The sequence below is a fragment of the Martes martes genome (genome assembly GCF_963455335.1).
Source record: "Martes martes genome assembly, chromosome: 17".
Classification (NCBI taxonomy): domain Eukaryota; kingdom Metazoa; phylum Chordata; class Mammalia; order Carnivora; family Mustelidae; genus Martes; species Martes martes.
In genome coordinates this window covers 57,025,565-57,039,630 of record NC_137905.1, presented here as the reverse complement: position 1 = coordinate 57,039,630, position 14,066 = coordinate 57,025,565, and the positions used below count along the sequence as shown (strand labels likewise).

The 14,066-nt window shown below is 57.7% G+C and overlaps 1 protein-coding gene across 1 annotated transcript; it reads right to left on the bottom strand.

The window, feature by feature from the left end:
• Window positions 1-1,399: 1,399 nt before the first annotated feature.
• On the bottom strand, window positions 1,400-12,573 carry BRSK1 (BR serine/threonine kinase 1; the record flags this gene model as incomplete). Its single annotated transcript, XM_080828422.1, has 10 exons — window positions 1,400-1,574; window positions 1,879-1,910; window positions 2,309-2,455; window positions 5,094-5,162; window positions 5,246-5,279; window positions 5,360-5,476; window positions 8,595-8,735; window positions 10,634-10,719; window positions 10,821-10,915; window positions 12,438-12,573. 10 exons carry the CDS (start codon window positions 12,571-12,573, stop codon window positions 1,400-1,402), a joined length of 1,032 nt encoding a protein of 343 aa, XP_080684548.1.
• Window positions 12,574-14,066: the final 1,493 nt, after the last annotated feature.

Genomic DNA, 14,066 nt, shown 5'->3' with positions numbered 1-14,066 from the left:
TCCACTGACACTACGGGATCTGTTCCCAGGAGAGATTTGTTTGTTTGTTTTTAAATCAGGTGTGTGGGTTTCTCAAGGCTCAGATGTCCTTTCCCTGCCACACATCTTTGCGATGGGGACTTGAGGCCCTGAGAGGGGCCCCTGAGGTGGAGCTGGGGCTAGAACCCTGAAGCCCACCCACCCAGAGCTGTGGACCCACGGAGGGCCAGGGGCTCTCACCTCTGACTGTGCTGGGCCATCTCCAGGGCCCGGCGGGTGGGCACTGGGGAGCCACCGCCCCCAGCATCCGTGATGCTCAGAACTTCCATGGACTTCCGCTCTGGCCGCCGCTTCCCGTGTCGGCTCAGCATGGGGGAATCCACGCGTTTCCGAGGAGGGTCTGAGGGCAGAGAGTTTCAAGCCGGTCAGAAGCCACCTTCACCCAGCTGTACGTGGCACTCGCACAGGTGGGAAACGGAGGTCCAGAGCGGAGACTTTTGACAAGGTCACAGAGCGGGTCAGGGAGCCTAAACCCAGAAGCTAGGGGCGCCTGGGTGGCTCAGTCGTTGAGTGTCTGCCTTCCGCTCAGGTCATGATCTCAGGGTCCTGGGATCGAGTCCCGCATTGGGCTCCCTGCTCAGCGGGGAGCCTGCTTCCCCCTCTGCCCCTCACTCTGCTGGTGCTCTCTCTCTCTCTCTCAAATAAATAAATAAAATCTTGAACAAAACAAAAGCAAAAACCCAGACACTAACGCCTGCAGCCCCTTCCCCCGCTCCAGAGTCTGGGGTCTGGACCCCCAGCCCTGCCTTCTCACCGACATCATTCCGGGGAGGCAGGTCCTGGTCCTCACAGCTGGGATACCGCTCCTTCCGATCCAGAAGCAGATAATATATCATCTTTTCTTGGTTCTCCCTGATGGGGAAGGGAGGGAGGGGGTGGGAGAGGCCTGGGGTCAGGAGTCGGGCTCCAAGAGGTCTCTCCCCCTCCCTGTCGCTGTGGCTCTCGGGGGCCTAGTACGCCGGTATCTGCGCCCACGCTTCCTAGGCACGGACACGGGGAGGTTTTTTGTGTCGGTGCACACCGGACCCTTACTTGATTTAGCCGTGACACTTCGGGATAATCCAGCTCTTGCTACTTGCAAGCACTCTGTGGGGCACCACGTGGGTCTCACCACCTACCGATCCTTTGCAGCATCTCGTCTCCCCACCCCGCCCCGCGGTCCTACCGCCCCCTCGTGGTTGCTCTGGGAACAGCTCCACGTGGGAACTCTAAGCCACGCCCCCTCCAGCGGCCAGGCGTCACGCCCCACGGAGTCTGCGCGTGCGCGAGGCCTGGGCGCGCCCTCCGCTGGCGGGCTGGGGCGCTGCGGCCCGCTGGCCGGATGTCAGCCGGCTGCTGTGCGTCCCTGGAGCAGGGGGCCTTACTCCTCGCTGCGCAGCTCGCGGTGCAGCCGCTCGCGGTCCCTGAAGCAGCCCAGCGAAGCCATGCTCTCCAGGACGTCGGGGTCCAGCTCTCCGTTCGATGGCAGGCTCCGCATGGCCACCCGGCGGCCTGGGGTTGGCTCCAGGCAAGGGTCCGGCTCATGTTTCCCGCCCCTGGGGAGGGGGAGAAATGTTACAGGGTACCGGGCGTCCGGGATTCGAGCCCTCTCCACCCGAGGCGCGGGTGTCCGGGCCCCAACCTGCTTCTCCCTTGGGAACCCAGGAGTGCCGGCTCCCAGCCCCTGCTGCGCCTGCGTCCTCCTCCCCTGGGACCTAGAAATCCGAGTCCCTAGCTCCTCCTCATTGAGCAACGTTGGTATCCCACCCTCCAGCTGCTTCTCCCGCTGGGGACCCTTGATATTTGGGCCCCCTCCCTTTCTGCCCCAGGGAGCCAGGTGCTCAGTTGTCCCATACTCACAGGTACCAGGGGTGTTTCTGAATTTGCTCCAGCTGTGCGGAGGGAGAGAAGCAGAAATGAGGTCGTGTGAACACAGTGGGCCGCAAGGAAAGTTGATGGGGTGGCTCTGGGGGTCCGTAACAGTGCCCCCTCCTCTCCACCAGGGGCAGGATGACAGCTTAGGTCTTCCCCTAGTGGCGACTGGGCACCACGACCCGTGACCACAGGCCTGGGACATTGCCCGTGTGCACAGTGGCACCCCTTCCCCTGTGGGGGACCTGCCCAGCTTGGAGTGGCGGGTTTTGCAGACCCTGGGCTACAGCTCATCCAGTGACCTCCCCCTCCCCCGCCCCAGCCATCACCCCAGGACTGACAGGCAATTCCTGGAAGTCCATTCTCATGGTCCCCCTAGGGGTTCTGTCCTCATGACCCACCGCTCCCCCCAACTCACACTGAGCCTTTTCTCAGGCTCCACTTCGATCATCCCTCTCAGGAGGCTCTGGCAGTCTGGAGGGATGAAGTGGGGCATGTGGAAGACGCCCCGTTTCACCTTCTCCAGCAGCTGGCGGAGATTGTCATCATCAAAGGGCAGAGCCCCCTGCGGAGGAATAACAGGACCCTCACACAGAGCTTAGGGTGCCTCAGGGAGAGCCTAAGCGCTTGACACACCGGCGCGTGTGGTCCTTACCACAAGCACTGGCAGGCAGGGGACTAGGACCATCCCACTTTACAGGGTCCAGCAACTGGCCCACAGCCTCTGAGCTGGTAAGTGGTGAGCAGGGGTTTGGCAACAGACAAGTCAGGCCCCAGGCCTTAAGAGGCTGCGGTTGCAGCTTGGAGGGTGTATCTGAGAAACAGGTTTTTCCCCAGACCAGTTTCAGGAGGGATAATCCTCACGCACTCGTTCAGCTGAAGGGGAACATTCACTTTGGGTCAGGGATCTCCCACTGGACAAAAGCAGCCCTCGCCTTCCTACAGCTCACACCCTAGACTGCGAGACCCCAGGGACTGAAGGAGCTTCAGCGGCCTCGTCATGAAGCAGGCACCCTGCTGTCCCCCAGGTTCTGACCTGGCCACGAGGGACGGAGCAGGGGACAACACCAGGTCCCTGGCCTCACGGAGCTCTGTCTCCAGCGGTGCCCAGCACACGTGGATTAACAAACAGCGGTTGAATGAGTAGTGGGGAGGGCAAACAATAAAGGGACACATAGGAGGGGACAGGCGGGAGTCCGGGAGATGAGACCGTGGGATGAGAAGACCAGCGGAGTGAGCAGGTAGCTGGAGGGGGAGCAGGGGAGTCGGGGGGAAGGGAGGAGATGATGCTGGGCAAAAACTTGCAGGGGTGACAGCATGAGTCTCTGAGGGCTTTTCCAGGTGTTGTCCCTGGTGTCAGAGGCCTCTGGACTGAGGGGGCAGGGTGTGGGGAGCAGAGGGAGAGGGGCACCCCGCAATGCTGGTCTGGGGCCCGGAATCCTGGATGAGACTTTGCTTGTCTGTCTAATTCAGTGTGGCCCTGTGTTTGTTGTTGGCCTTGCCCCTGAACATCCACTTCCCAGCCCCCAGAACAGTGAGAAGTGTGTTGTTCACGCCACCCGGTGTGTCTCTTATAGGAGCCCAAGCTAAGGCAGACGTCCTCTCATGAGCAGTTGATCCGTTCCCACGGCACGCGTGGCCAACAGCGTTCTCACTCACACCGGAGACACGCTCAACGAGCACAAGTATTTTCTCGGCGACACCAAACACCCCACCTGCCCTCGGGAACACACGGCGGCTCTCTGGGAGCGAGCATTTAAAATCACCAACAAACAGCGCAAAAAAGCAAAAATCGTGGCACTCCACAGACCGCAGAAAACACACTTGTTTACAGGATGGACTGAAACCGGGCGTGGGGCGGGGAAGCAGAGCGTTGCCTTGTGCCACTTCGGCTGGGACACGCGTGACGGGGACTCAGCTTTTTCTCTGCTCTGCACACATCTGGGAACAACCTCGGAAACACCAAGAGTGGGAGGCTGTAGGTAAACCCCAGGCAGTGTGCAGCTTCTCACATACGGAATGCGTCGATTATGAGGGTCAGCCGTAATAATAACAGTAACTACTAGTAATGGGGCGCCGCTCAGAAGGCTGACGGGGCACATTCTAGGGAAACGCTCACGGCTCCCAGTACCCTAACTACTGGCCCTGGGCAGGCGAGGAAATGGGCCTGGAGAGGGAGAGCGACCGGCTTGCTCACTACGGTGGTGGAGCTGGGGTTTGAACTCAGCTGGACGGGCTCCAGCATCACCAGCTGCAGAAGGGCGGAGGCCTGCACTGTTTGAGCCCGCCTCTCGGGCGCCCCCCATCTTCCCTGGGGGAGCTGTGAGCCCCGGGCGCGCCCACTGAGCCTCGGTTCCCTCATTGTCATCCAGGCTCCCGGATGAGAGACCACACACGGATCCCAGCCGTGCCGCTGTGCAGCAGTGTGCCTGCGAGCCAGTCACTTCTCGTCTCTGGGGTTTTCGAGAGAAGTGCGCGAGGCGATGTGCCTGGAACAGTGCCTGGCACAGAGTAAACCGCCCATTTACTCGCGCCACGCGTGTTAACGGGGCCGACTACGTGCCAGCTCGGGTCCCGGCGAGCCGACAGAATAAAACCCACAGAGACAAAAGCCCTGACTTCTGGGAGCTGATGATGTAGAAGGGGACACCGCACAAGGAACTCACAACTCAACACATGATGGCAACTCTGAGAGTCGCCAGGAAGGACAGAACCTCCCCCAGAGGGTCTGACCTCATGGCGGAGGCGGGGAACGGGAGCAAAGAGAAGTCTAGTTGTGAACTGGATGAGCAACGGGACTGGTCCGGACGGAAGAGTGTTCTAGGCAGAGAAGAGCAGGTGCAAAGGCCCTGGGCTCACAGGCCTGCTCTGATTATATTAGTTATTACCATATGGCAACAAGCTCCCTAGAACAGCCACTGTCCCAAGCCGTGCAAGGGCTCCTGGCTGCCCCATCCCTTTCGGGGACACCCTGGACTAGCTCACAGTGCTGTGACTCAATGGTTAGCTCTGGGCACACAGCAAGGGTGGGGCAAGGGTGCTCCAGGGTCTTGGTCTGCTGGTTCCTGCCTCCCACCTTCCTGACACCAGTTAAATATTTGGAAGACAACACCTGAGGGGGAAGATGGAACTTACTTAATGTTTTGGGCTCCCACCAGACAGGGCTCTAGAAAGTGGGGCAGGAGAGGTGAGGGGCACCTTACCACAAGCAAGGCAAAGAGGATGACTCCACAGCTCCACATGTCCGCCCGGCGGCCGTCATACTTCTCCCCCTGGAAAGGAGAAGGCCCGGCCGTGACAGGGTCTCTCCACCGTGCTCTCCCCACGCCTCCCTCCTCTCCACCTCCTCACTCACCTTAATCACCTCCGGACACGCATAGTGGGGGGACCTGCGGGAGAGAGGCGGCGTGAGCCTCTGGCCGGCTTCTCGCCCCCTCCCTGGGACGACGGAGGCCAGGCCCCCACTCACCCACAGCTGGTCTCCAGGAGGCTGTCCCCCACCTGCAGGGACGCCATGCCAAAGTCTGCGATGCGGATGTTGTTTTTCTCATCCAAAAGCAGGTTCTCGGGCTTCAGGTCTCTGTGGCTGAGACAGGCAGGTGGGGCTCAGGCCTCTGCCCTCCTCCTGGAGGCCGAGGCCCCGTTTGCTATCTCTCAGAGGCGGGCACTTCTGGAAACCATTATGGACAATTCCAGACGTGCTCCAAGCAGTGAGAAGAACACGAGGGAGCCCCATGTACCTATCCCCCAGCCCACCTGTATCGACTCAGGGCAAATCTTCCCTCTTCTCTACCTAGACACACTCTCTCCTTCCTCTACTGGATTATTTCGTAGGAGACCCCGGACCGTGTATTATTTTATCCACAAATATTTGAATATCTATCATGTGAGATATTCTGAGCAAAGAGGGCTAATGTTGAGCTACTCAACACTGAAATACTGAAATACTTCCATACTGAATAATAAAAAGCATATGGTCACCCCAAGCCAGTCACTGGTCCCTGGAGGGAAACCCCTCAAGTTTTAAGGGTTGATGTCTGGGGAGTGCGGTGGGGCCCGAGGATTGTAGCTTCTGTCAGGCCGGGTCAGTAACTGGGTCATACTTGTTGTTAAATATGTTGACTATTGCCCCCTGGAGGTCAGCGCTTGTAACGTCAGGGTTTTGACTGGGTCTCGCCAATAGGGCTGTGCTGACAGTTTAAATGCGCTGCCTCCCCATCACCAAGCTTTATGCCCACCTCTGAGCCCCTCCACCCTGACACCCACCCCGGCTCCAGTCCCCACCCCAGGGAGGGAAGGAGCGCGAACAAATGCGGGTGAAAGATGAGCTGAAGGCCATTCCGTGAGGAAAGGACGATCTTTCCGTACGGACGTTCACATGCCAAAAAACCGAACCTCAACCCTTGGCTCACATCACAGACAAAAATTAATTTGAAATGTATCCCAGGCCAGAATACAAGAGCTAAAACTATATAACTTTCAGATGAAAATGTAGGAGGAAGCCTTAGGGACAAAGATTTATATAGATAGGGCAGAAAAGACAAACGGTAAGAAAAAAAAAGGACAAACTTGAATTTATTGGAATGTAAAACTTGCTTTTCACCAAACATTGCTATAAAAACACAAAAGTGGAGTGCCTGGCTGGCTCAATTGGGAGAGCATACGACTCTTTTTTTTTTTTTTTTTTTTTTTTTAGAGATTTTATTTATTTGAGAGAGAAGACAGAGAGGGAACACAAGTTGGGGGAGTGGAGGGACAAGCAGATGCCCCGCTGGGTGCAGAGCTCCATGCGGGGCTCAATTCCAGCACCCCAATTTCATGGCCTGAGCCAAAGTCAGACACTTAACCAACTGATCCACCCAGGTACCCCGAATCTGTGACTCTTGATCTCAGGGTCATAAGTTCGAGCCCCATGTTGGGCGTAGAGATCACTTAACTAAATAAAAAACTTTGAAAAAATTCAAAAATAAAAGGGGGAGCCTGGTGGCTCAGTTGGTTGGGCGACTGCCCTCAGCTCAGGTCATGATCCTGGAGTCCTGGATCAAGTCCCACATTGGTCTCCCTGCTTGCCAGGGAGTCTGCTTCTCCCACTGACCTCTCTCCTCTCATGCTCTCTCTCTCTCTCTCTCAAATAAATAAATAAAATCTTAAAAAAAAAGAATTAAAAAAAATTAAAACTCAAAAGTATGTCACAAACTGGAAGAAAATACTTGAAAAATATACAGTTAATAAAAGATTTGCTCTTAGGGGTGCCTGGGTGGCTCAGTGGGTTAAGCCTCTGCCTTCGGCTTAGGTCATGATCTTGGGGTCCTGGGATCGAGCCCCACATCTGGCTCTCTGCTCAGTGGGGAGCCTGCTTCCTCCTCTCTCTCTGCCTGCCTCTCTGCCTACTTGTGATCTCTCTCTCTCCATCAAATAAATAAATAAAATCTTAAGAACTAAACAAAACAAAAACAGAAACAAAACCCCAAGCAATAATTTAAAAAAAAAAAAGATTTGCTTTTAGAATAAAGAACTCTTAGAAGGGATGCCTGAGAGGCTCAGCTGGTTAAGCATCTGCCTTCAGCTCAGGTCATGATCCTGGGGTCCAGGGATGGAGTCCTGCATTGCTCAGCAGGGAGCCTGCTTCTCCCCCTGCCTGCTGCTCCCCATGCTTGTACTCTCTCTCTGACAAATAAAGTCTTGGGGAAAAAAAAAAAAAAAGAACTCTTAGGAGTTATTCCTAGAGCTATCTCTTGTTCCTAGAATAAAGAACTCTTAGAACTCAATATCAAAAAGACAACTCAATAAAAAATGGGCAAAGGACCCGAACAGACATTTTTCCAAGGAAGATAAAACAAATGGCCAATAAGCACATGAAAAGATGTTCTACAACATTAGTCATCAGAGAAATGCAAATCAAAACCACAACGAGATACCACTTCACACCTACTAGGATGGCTATAATCAAAAAAGTCAAATGATAACAAGTGTTGGCAAGGACATATAGAGATTGCAACCCTCGTGGACTGCTGGCGGGGACAGTGAAGGGTACCGCCACTTTGGAAAACGGTCTGTCACTTCCTCAAAAGGCTAAGTAGAGTCCCCATATGACCTGACAATTCCAGCCCCAGGGATGCACCCGAGAATCGAAAACACAGGTACACATCAGAACTTGTACTTGATTGTTCCCAGGTCCGTATTGTTTACAAGAGCCAATAAAGAGAAACAATAAAGTGTCCATCCACTGGGGAACGGATAAAGGAGGTATGGCACAGCCACACGATGAAGTACGATTCAGCCAGGGAAAGAAAGTACTGATACACCCTCCGACAAGGAGGAACCCTGAAAACGTTTTGCTGAGTGAAAGAAGCCAGACACAGGCAGCCACATACAGTATGATTCCGTTTATATGAGATGTCCAGGATAGGCAAGCCCGTGGAGACAGAGGTGGTCAGGGGCTGGAGGGGTGACTGCTTCCTGTACGAGGTGATGATTTGGGGGGTGAGGAGAATGTTCTAAAATTACATAGCAGCGATGCGCAACGCTGGTTATACTAAAAACTCCTGAACTGTATACTTTAAAAGGGTGAATTTTATGATATGTGAGTTTTATCTCAATTTTTAAAAAGGGATAAAGATTTATTTTGGGTCTGCACCACACTGGCTTCCAGTCAGCCTTGTGGGCAGTGCTCATCCCGGCCTCCCCTCAAGCTGCCCCCTCACCAGATGGAGTAGCTGTGGCAGAAGTCCAGCGCCGACACTATCTGGCGGAAGAACTTCCGGGCCTCCTTGGGTGTCAGTCTCCCCTTCTTTACCAGGTAGTCAAACAGCTCACCTCCAGAGACGTGCTCCAGAACCAGGTACCTGGGGGACGTGGAGGGGGCAGAGGGCTGGAAGGGGCATGTGGAGGACCAAAGAGCCTGGACTCTCTTTCAAAAGCCCCAGAACCCCAGCACAAGACCCCCATCCCACTGGCCCTTGGAAGCAGAGTATCCCAATTCCCATGAGTCCCTGGGAGGAGGAGACTCCAGTTCCCATGAGTCCCTGGGAGGAGGAGACTCCAGTTCCCATGAGTCCCTGGGAGGAGGAGACTCCAGTTCCCATGAGTCCCTGGGAGGAGGAGTCTCCAGTTCCCATGAGTCCCTGGGAGGAGGAGACTCCAGTTCCCATGAGTCCCTGGGAGAAGACTCCAGTTCCCATGAGTCCCTGGGAGGAGGAGACTCCAATTCCCGTGAGTCCCTGAGAAAAGAGACTCCCAAGCCCATCAGCCTCTGGGAACCCAAAACTCAACCCCAGCGCCCCCCTCACCCCCATAAGCTCTGCGCAGCAGAGACTCCCATGGCGACTTTGGGAGTATCAATACTTGGCCTCCTAGTTATTCCTGCAGGTAAGACAACTGTGTTAACGCCTAGAGGACAGAAACACCTCAGTTCTCACAGGACCCTGGGAAATAAAGACATCTCCCCTCCCCCACTCCCATTAGCTTCTGGAAAGCCAAGTCTTTCATTCCTATAAGCCTCAGTTATTAAAAAAAAGAAAACAAACAAACAAACACACACACACACAAATTCTCATTAATTCCTGGCAATAACAATTGCAGTGTGCTCCAATCTAAGTCAACGATCGTGAAGTTTTTTTTTTTTTTTAAAGACTACAAGTCCCATCAGTGCCTGAGAGGATTAAAACTCCCGACTCCCACAAGCCTCTGGGACATAGACTCCTAATTCCCATCAGCCACCTGGATCCTTAAGACTCCAGATCCCATCTGGCTCCGGGAGGCCAAAACTCCCGATTCCCATCAGCCCCTGGGCACAAAAGCTCAATTTCTAGGAGCTTTTGGAAAGCTGACAGTCCTCTGTGAAGCCCAAACTCCCATGGGCCCCCACTATTCCTACCTAGGTGGAGGAGTGGGAGAGCGAGCTCCACCAGTTGGTGACAAAGCCCCACCCTGCCGCCACACCTGGGGAAGCTTGAGGACTACAATTCCCATGAGTACTTGGGGCCAGGCCACTTACTGCCTGGGGGAACCCTCCCCAGCATCTGATGGGTACTGGAATCAGTTTATCCTGGGGACTGCGTGGCGGGGACAGGGGTCTGTCCCCTCACTCGCTGCCCAACCCAGCTGTCCCTTGGGTCACCAGAGTCCAGACAAAGGCCTATTGTCTGTACCCTGGGCAGCTGGACTCCACTCCCATCTTCCTGGGGGGTAATCAGTTTTGAGATACGGATTGGAACTCCTAAGAAGGCCATTGTTGGGGTGTCCATCCGATAGCACCCAGAATTATGTGGGAGGAGGAGGGGGGCCTAGGAAGAAGCAGGATTCACAGGGCCTCAGGCTTTGATAAGTCCCCATTGCCTCCGCAAAGACGAGCAGGGCGGGGAGCTGCCCTTAGCAAGCCCGACCCTGTTGAGGACATCTGGATTATCTAGTAGAGAGTGTTCCGTGCGGGGCCCTAGGGCGGGGGCCCGGGGCTGGGCCAGAAGGGCCAGGATGGACCGCTGTCCCTCACCAAGACGGCTGAGGCTTGGCTGTCCTGTTGCTAGGGTACATTTGGCCCTTAGTGCCAGGCCAGTCGGCGTGGGGACAAGGAGGATTATGTGTGTGTTGTGGATGCGTGTGTGGGAGGGTGTTCTGACCGGCCCTTCGGGGGCTCCAGCCAGGAGAGCTTAGGTTTCTCCAGGCCTCTCCAGGCCTTGTTTCCAGAAAGGTCCCACCCTAGGAACTTGGGGTGCATGAGGGCTGGGTGTCTATAAATACCTACAAATATTTCTTGTTCTCGTAGACATCGTGTAGCTTGAGGACGTGTGGGTGTTCAATGAGCTTCAGGATGGCTATCTCCCGCTCCACCTGGGGGTCAGCGGGGGACACAGGAATGAAGTTCAGCATGGCGTCTTTCCCCCCACCCCACCCCGTCCCCAAACGGACGCCCCGCCCCAGTGCACACACACCTTCATCAGCACCGACTCAGACAGCTTCTCCCGGTTCACGATCTTGATGGCAACCTTCTGGCCCGTGATGCAGTGCACCCCGAGTTTAACCAGCCCTGGGGAGGCAGGACTGAAAATGGGGGGTGTGCTCCCAGAGCCCTCTCCCAGCTCCCAAGTCCCCCTGACTCCGCCTCCTTTCCCTGCTGGCTCTTCCACAGTGGCCTGAATCGCCCTGACCGAGCTCTGAGGGCTCTCTTCTTCCTGTTTTCCATAGACCTAGACCTTCTGTGCTGTCCCTTCTTTTCTTTTCTCCCTGAGGTAATCTCTACACCCACGTGGGGCTCGAACTCACAGCCCCGAGACCAAGAGTCTCCACCAAGCGCTTCACTAACTGAGCCGGCCAGATACCCCTGTTCTGTCCCTTCTGATTGTCCATCCCTCCGCAGCCGCCCCGGTTCTCACCCGGACTCTGTCGTTCTGGGGTGCCCCTTCAAGTCCATGTCTCCACACCGTCTTTCCTCACTGTGTCTCCGTAATGTTGTCTCCCCGACTGCCGCGCTCAGCCTCTCTCCTCTCTCCCTCTCAGCCCATCACTTCCTTGAATTCTCCGCCCTTCAATCTTCCGGAGGCTCCATGTCTCCCGAGCAATGGACTTTCACGTTTGTCCCCTTCCCAGACCATCCTCTTCCACCTCCTCCTAAACCCTGACCTTTTCATCCCCTTCTTTGATCCGCCTTTAACAGCAGCTGTGGCTGGGAGCACTCAAACCCCAAGAGTGCGTCCACTTCCCAAGAGTAAGCCCCGAAGCCACAGATCCTGGAGTGGGGGGGGGCAGCCCCTCCTCCCTCTGACCCAGGCGTCCAGGACCCACGGCCCCTTCCTCCCCCGTAACTCAGGAATTCAGGTCAGTGACACCTTCACCCCCATACCACTAGGATCTTGAGGTCTGAGCCCTTCCCCTTCCCTCGCGCCCTGGCCCTCAGCTTCACAGGAGATCCTGGGCCCACCCCTCCCGGACACAGGTGTGCGCCCACCCACCCTCCACCCGGCAGGAAAGAGGCCGGAGCCAGCGTTTAGCAACAGCAAAGGATGACCCCGGATTCCCCAACCACTCCCGGGAGATTGGACTCTCAGATCCACCTTCCCACCTGGCCGTTCGTGTTCCCCACACGGAGCCAGCACACCCCACCACCCGAGCCTCACTGCCGGTCACCCGGACGGCCTGCCCGGGGAGCCCGAGGCCCTCCTCAGCCAGAGAGCAGTGCATAGGGAAGCGGCCGCCCAGGGTGCACCCCCATCCCGAGGCGCACTGCAGCAAGGACCTCAGCTCCCAGGGCCGGCTGAGCCCCTGCTGCAGGCCGGCCTCCCTTCCCCACGGAGGCCCTGGAGCCCCTCCAACTTCGAACAGCCCCCCCCAACCTGAGGTGGGAGCCTCTGGGCCTCAGCACCTCCCCCCCCAGAGTCCAAGCCCCGGCCCCCTCCATCCTGGGGACCCAGCAGACTTGACCCCAAGTCCCTTCTCTGTGAGGGACCCCGGGGTCTGGGCGATCAGCCCCTGCCCTTTGAATACCCACGAGTCCCGCCCTCCGCCCCCCAGCTCTCCTGCCCCCACCCCAGGTATCCCCTCCCCTGACTCACCTGTCTGTCCTTTGCCCAGCGTCTTCTCCAGCCGATAGGGGCCCACATATTGGGCGTGCTGGGGTGGGTGTGGGTGTGGGTGCGGGAGGTGGTAGGCGGGGGAGCCCCCGCCCCCCTCCTTGGCCCCGGACGACATGGTGCCCTTGGTCCCGGTCCGACAGGCCCCCCGGCCGCCCCCCCTGCGGCAGGTCGCCCCGTCCCTCCGGTGGGGGCCGGCGACAGCTCCGTCCCGGCCCCCCCGGCTGCCCCCCACCTCTCCGGGGGTCCCCAGGGGGCTGGGCTGGGCCCCCCCAGTCGGCGGGCCGCGGAGCTGGGGGAGGGGGGGCTGGCCCGGGGGGGTCAGGCCCCGGGAGTCAGCATGGCCCGGGGGGGCTGCGCGGCCCCCCCTCCCCAGCCCGTCCCTGGCCGGCCCCCCCCTTCCTGCGCCTCCCCCCGCCGGGGGGGTCTGAGGTGCGGGCAGGCGGATGCTGCAGGCCGAGGTCCCCCCCGCCCCCCCACGCGCCCTCTCTCCTCCGCCTCCTCCTCCTCTCCGCCTCCCCCCGCCACCTCGTCCTTTCTCTCCGGCACGCTGACATCACCATCCGGGGACTCCGGGCCCTTCCCCAAAGTTAACCCTTTCGGAGGGGGGAGGGGGAGCGGGGGCAGGGGGCGGGCCTGGGCGCCGGAGGGATGGAGAGGAGGTGGGAGGGTGCAGGGAGGGATGGGAGGATGCAGGAGAGGATGGAGGAAAGACGAGGGAGAGAGATGCGGAGCAAAGAGACCGCCGAGAGGGAGCTACACAAAGGGAGAGGAAGTGTGACATAGAGACGGGGACAAGAGGCGGCTCGCTAGAGAGATGCGGACAACCAGAGACGGCGCTGGCGCAAGGCAGGGAATCGGGCTGAGGTGGGCAGAGAAGGAGAGCAGAGTGGGAAGAAGAGACTGGGAGATGGGAGAGAGTCGTAGGAAGGGCCCCCGCTGGAGAGAAACCGTGGCGGAGAGGCCCAGAGGAGGGAGGAAGAGGGAAAGAGCCAGCCAGGGAGATGGAGAGAGATGCGCGGAGACGCAGATGGGAAGGGGAAGGGGAGCGAAGGCGAGGTGGAGAGACACAGGTGAGGGGAAAGAGACAGGGAGGTGGGGGAGAGATGGGGAAGAGCACAGAGACAGAGACAGGGAGGGAAGGATGTGGAGGTGCGTGAGGCACAGACAGACAGAAGGGTGGAGGGTCAGAGAGAAGAGTGGGAGAGAGGGAAAGGGGGCAGGGGGCAGGGGGCAGGGGGCAGGTGGAGGGAGAGAGCGAGGGAGGCAGAGCTATGGCCAGGGGGGACCTTAAAAGAACAGTAGTGTACATACAGGGGCAGGGCACACGCTGGAGAATGTGGGGACAAAGAAAGAGGGTGACGAGCAGAGCCAGGGGAAGAACTTGGGAGTTGCTGAACCAAGGCTCAAACAATGTGCTTCCCCAGGCCTCCCAGCCTGCCCACCCAGGCCTCCTGTCCCACTAGCATCAGGGAAGGCCATACACGGTGCAGGTTCTCAGATCATCTTGGCCCACACCTCCATTTGGGATCCTTAATGCTCCTCCAGAGAAACTTCCAGAACCCCCTCAGGTCCCTGTGTATTTTTTTAGATGCCTGAATATTCTCTGGG